A 5,020-nucleotide genomic window follows, 5' to 3' on the forward strand; every position below is an offset into this window, starting at 1 on the left:
GCTGAGCCGCTCGCCCGCTGCAGGGTGAGCCGCCCGGCGCCCCAGCCGCAGAGGTGCGAAGGTTTGATCAAATATTAAATAACGTAATTATTGCGACGAGGCTTATCTCGCAGGTGGAAAACAGGCCCTCGTGAAAATTAGATTTCGGCTATTTTTTTTAATCAATTAAACTCGCGGTCTCCTTTGAAACAGCCCTGGGAGGATTGTGTGGCTCCCTGCTCACAGCTAAGACTGCGACTGCAATAACACCCATGGCGGAACTTTGTCAATAATAATTGTGGTCATCGCCTTTATTAGCACTCTGGAGCCCAAAGCCATTAGGATGGTTTGGGGAACACTGGTTTTAGCCAGGCACCGAGCCCCTCTTTCAACTTGGCTAACTAAACTATGGAAGTCCCTCAACCTGAAAGAGCCGGATGGTTCCTTCACAAGGAGGCCAAACAGCCTGGGCGAAGCAGCCAGGGCCTCATCCTCCGGTCTAGGGTGCCTGGTCCTCTCTCGGCGCGGCCGCGTGTGGAAACCCAAGTAGTCTAAATATCACAAGACAGCAAAAATCGATACAGTCACGGCAGTGGGTGCCTACGGTTTATTTATGAGAGCACAATCGAAGTTGAAAGCAATTTCAGAACACGCATTAAACAAAAATCTATTCAGAAGTTAGTTGATGGATTTTGAGGACATCATTTCTTAGACCTAGAGAAGGAGCAGAACCCAGTACAAGGCTGGGGAAAAGAGACTAAAACCAATGCATGGTATGAAAGTGGCAGACGCATTTTAATGCTTTTCTTTTGCCTTTTCTGCTCTGTCGCCTCCGCTTCCTCAGAAGCTGAAACGCAAATAGAGCCCAGTTTTGCTCCCCTCACAAACTTATTCTGAGATTATTCTTTAAAAGTTATACATTTCCACCAACTGACAGGCACAGAATTTTGCTTAGCGTGAAGTTCAGCTCTTCAGAACCAGAGAACTTTGAAAGGCCAGAGTATCACTGAATAGCAAGCTTTTGCATTCTCTTCAGAAGGATATTTTTGTTTGTTCGTGGTTTGACAGTTAAAGGTATTTTTAAATGGTTTTACTATTCTTTCCAGCTGTATACATATTCTCTTACCAAAAAGCAAAACAGTTGTTTTGCACAGTTTCCTACTACATAAAATAGGAAACTCTGCAAAACATGGGTTTTTCATGATGTTTTATTAACATAAGGCTTCTCTTGTTAAAGATTTTACTTAATACAAAACAAATGCTTAAATTTTTAATACATACATTATCCAATATTCTATAATACAAATGTATTTGCCTGCAACATTTCTGTTTTGGCAGATTTAAAAAAACTTTGTAAATATTTTCATTTGTTCATTCCTTGTTCCCCAACAATGAAATCTCATCATTTTTTCTATAAAATAATGTGGTCTTTTACAAATGCATTTTATTAGAAACTTACATGATAATTCAAGTCAATAACAGAAACAAATCAATTTTGATGGAAGAAAACTATTTTTAAAAATATCTAGTGCTTTTTAAACATTAACAACTGTTTAAAATCACAGCTTTATAGTGTACTATTCTTTTTGAACATCAAGTGTTTTGTTTCACAGATTTGCCGGTGAAATTAAAGCGATTTAGCGAAAATATGATGACTTTAGAAGATATAATCCCAGCTACGAAGAAACTTTGTACATTTGGCATCTGATTTAGTCCCAGGTCACCAAGAAACAGAGAATCTGTGGTCACTTTAGAGCAATAGGTAGCAGTGTTCCAAATGAACAGAAGCTTTTGACAAGGTGTCTGGATAGATCAGTAGATGGTTTTTAAATTTATTAACCCTCAAACAAAAGCCATTTAGTTACAACATTTTTAGAAATGCTTTTAGGCTAGAAGAGTACATTGAACCCCTAAATGTCACTGTCCCTGACCCTCAAATGTTTTTCAGGTACCTGGTTATTATCCACCACTCTGATGGAGTGCTGTAGTTCAAGAGTGTCTGCAATTTAAAAAATAAAAAACTTTGATAAACACAACTCATATAGAATTCATTTTATTCAGAGCACCACTTTTCATGAGTTATCTAAAAGTAGATTCTAATTAAGCAAAAAAAAAAAACTTTCTCACTTTTTTTTTTGATCCCCCTTTCACAACCTCCCCATCTACCCTCTTTTTTTGTTTGGTTTGGTTAGGTTATCTGGTTGAAGTGTCTTCATTTGTTGAACCACTCTACCAGGACTTGGCCCAATATAAACACAAAAAGGCACCCAAATCATAAAACTGCTCTTCTTTCATTTATGTTTTATTTGTAACTGTACTGGGACACATTCCTCTCTTGTATTTTGGTGCACAGAAATGATTCTGATAGAAGTGGGGAGGAGGAAAGTCATAATGCGGACACATAACCAAGGAGAAAAGCTCAGTAGACACACACATGGACAGGTAGATCAAACCGTGAGACATTTCAGGATTAACACTGGCAGTTTGTAACCACTGTGTGAATGTGTGCATTAAATAAAATATTTACAATAATCTTCCTTTCTTTTCCCTCTAAATACAAGAATATGACACGAATGTTGTGTTTTCAGTGGACACCAGCAGTAGACTATAAAATCACACTATCCACAAAAAGTGGCCTACCAGAAAGCTAGCCCAGATTAGTGCTCAGTTTCAAATGCATAGAATGTTTGTGCTGCACACAATGATATACAACATAATTAAATAAATAATGCCTAACCAGAGTGAGACCTAATTGTGTTTCTTTCTGCACCTTTCAGGTCATGCATGGTATCTCAGTCTTGTTAAACAGCAAGTTTTTTTTTTCTTTTCCCATTTGTTTTATATTAAGTTTTTAGTTATGGTTAAATGATGGTAATAAACCACCTCCACATGAGATCCAAAGAGTATCTTGTACACAAAGCAGGCATTTTATCTAACCACCTTTAACTGTCTCTCTCTGATCCATCAGCAGCTTGTAAGTTAACTTATTATTATGAAATACTATACACGATTTTCTATTTGAGAAACTGATAGCGCAAATTAAAGTTCTTGCTACCCAACATTAATCCCGAGTAATAAATAACTCTTGAATAATAATAGCAACAAAAAAGAAACAGTTGTTCTGCCTTCCCTAGGGGAACATGCAGACCTCTTTGAAATAAATGGAGTAGGGGGAGGGTCTTTAAATCTGTCTTCCTCTCTTCGGGGATTTAGGTGATTTTCTCACAGCCAAGTCCTGCCCCAACTGAAAGCAGAAACTTCTCAACATTCAATGACTCCAGGTTTTCCAAGAGAAGAGGAAAGGGGACCTAGAAGAGCAAGATGAGCCTTTTTCAGTGGAGAAGATGGAAAACAGAAGGAAATATTTCTCCTAATATCTATCTTCCAACCCATCAATATTTTTGAGTAGACGGGGAAAAAAATAGTCTGAAAGAAGCCACTCTCTAAAAAATTGACGGCAAGCTAAAGCAAAGCCCCGTAAGAGGATGGAGGCTTATTTAAAAATAGTCCATTTTCTAAATACTGTAATTAGACATGAGCAAAAGAGAACGCTCTTTCTATAACTGTTTCATTTTTCTTAGAATAAAATATTTATCTCAGAGACCCTCAATTCTTCCTTTCAAACAGCTCAAAGACTCTGACTTCATAAAGGCCCAACCCAGACCAGGCCTCAGGACTGTAGCCACTGGGCCACTGGAGAACCCGGGTTCCACCTAACCTGGCAATTCTCAGCCCACCTCCCAGCGTGAGCCCTCTAAGCTGGGTCCACACTCACCGCCCAGCGTGTGGCCAGTGTGGAGCACAGCCACTGAAATCCCATTGGAACATGGAAAATAAATCAAGGAAGATGTGGATGAGGTGGAAGTGAGATTTCGAGGGAAGATTTAAACACGAAAAAAGTACTAGCTTCACTATCCAGAATTTCACCTTTGGGATAGTATGGTTTTTGACTCAGTTCATGGGTATAGGGTTGGGGCAGAGGAAATCATGGTAGTGCTCTTTTCTCTCTTCCTTGGGGGTAAATGAAGCCGCAGATTAAGGCTCCCCGAAGTTAAATTTCTAAAGCATTTTTCTTTGCTCTTGTTTTGTTTTCTTTATTTGTCTAGGTTTTGGTGGTTGGTGGGTTTGATTTTGTACATAGTTCCTTGGTCCCCAAGAGATTCTGATAAATGTCTCTGGTCAAAAACAGTCCATTTCCCAACCCTTCCCACATCTCCCCCCACCCTAACCCCCCAGAACCATCCTGCTCCTCAAAATCCCCAGTCCACTCTCTGCTTTCTTTCCCCCCACTCCCCGCTCACCTAGATACTCCCCCTTTCTCCCTGCCACCCATTCCTTTATCCACTTCCAGCACCTCTGCGCTGTAGGCCAGGGGACTGGGGACAGTAAGGGCTGGGACAGCAGAGTGGGGCGCAGGAAAGAACAAGAGGAGAGGCTTTTCAAATGCAGGCGGGATAACGAACACTCCAGAAGCCAGAGGAAGCAGGCCAGAGGAAAAGCCCCCAAACACCCCCTCAGCCCCGCTCCGCTCGGCCAGCCCTGCACCTCCCGCCTCCCTCAGTAAGTAGCTGAGAATTTCATCCGCTTTTGCTTCTGTCTCTGGTTGCAAAACCACACCCGCACCACGTTCTTTTTGAGGTCCAGTTTCTCAGCGATGGCGGCGATCTTCTCGGAGGAGGGCCGGGGCTGCACAGCGAAGTAGGCCTCGAGGGAGCGCTTCTCGGGCGCGGCGATGGAAGTCCGCTTTCGCTTCTTCTCGCCTCCGTTGAAGAGCTCCGGCTTGTTCATTTTCTCACGCTGAGCGCCCTCGGCCTCCTCCAGCCATGCCTGCAGGATGGGCTTAAGCGCGATCATGTTGTTGTGCGAAAGTGTGAGCGACTCGAACCTGCAGATGGTGCTCTGGCTGAGTGAGCCCACGCCCGGGATCTTGAGGTTGGCCAGCGCGGAGCCCACGTCGGCCTGCGTCACGCCCAGCTTGATGCGTCGCTGCTTGAAGCGCTCCGCGAACGCCTCGAGCTCGCGCGGGTCCGTGTCCGAGTCG

At 42.6% G+C, this 5,020-nt stretch overlaps 1 protein-coding gene across 1 annotated transcript in view; it reads right to left on the reverse strand.

Annotated features, from left to right (window-relative positions):
• Positions 1–3,207: 3,207 nt before the first annotated feature.
• Positions 3,208–5,020, reverse strand: part of Pou4f1 (POU class 4 homeobox 1) — a 7,543-nt gene continuing 5,730 nt past the window's right edge. The window contains exon 4 of the mRNA XM_033760910.1: positions 3,208–5,018. Coding sequence (XP_033616801.1) covers positions 4,537–5,018 — 482 coding nt within the window. The 3' untranslated portion in view covers positions 3,208–4,536. The remainder of the gene's footprint in view (positions 5,019–5,020) is intronic.

Source organism: Fukomys damarensis, unplaced genomic scaffold (assembly GCF_012274545.1).
Source record: "Fukomys damarensis isolate Sample0158 unplaced genomic scaffold, DMR_v1.0_HiC HiC_scaffold_6, whole genome shotgun sequence".
Lineage (NCBI taxonomy): Eukaryota > Metazoa > Chordata > Mammalia > Rodentia > Bathyergidae > Fukomys > Fukomys damarensis.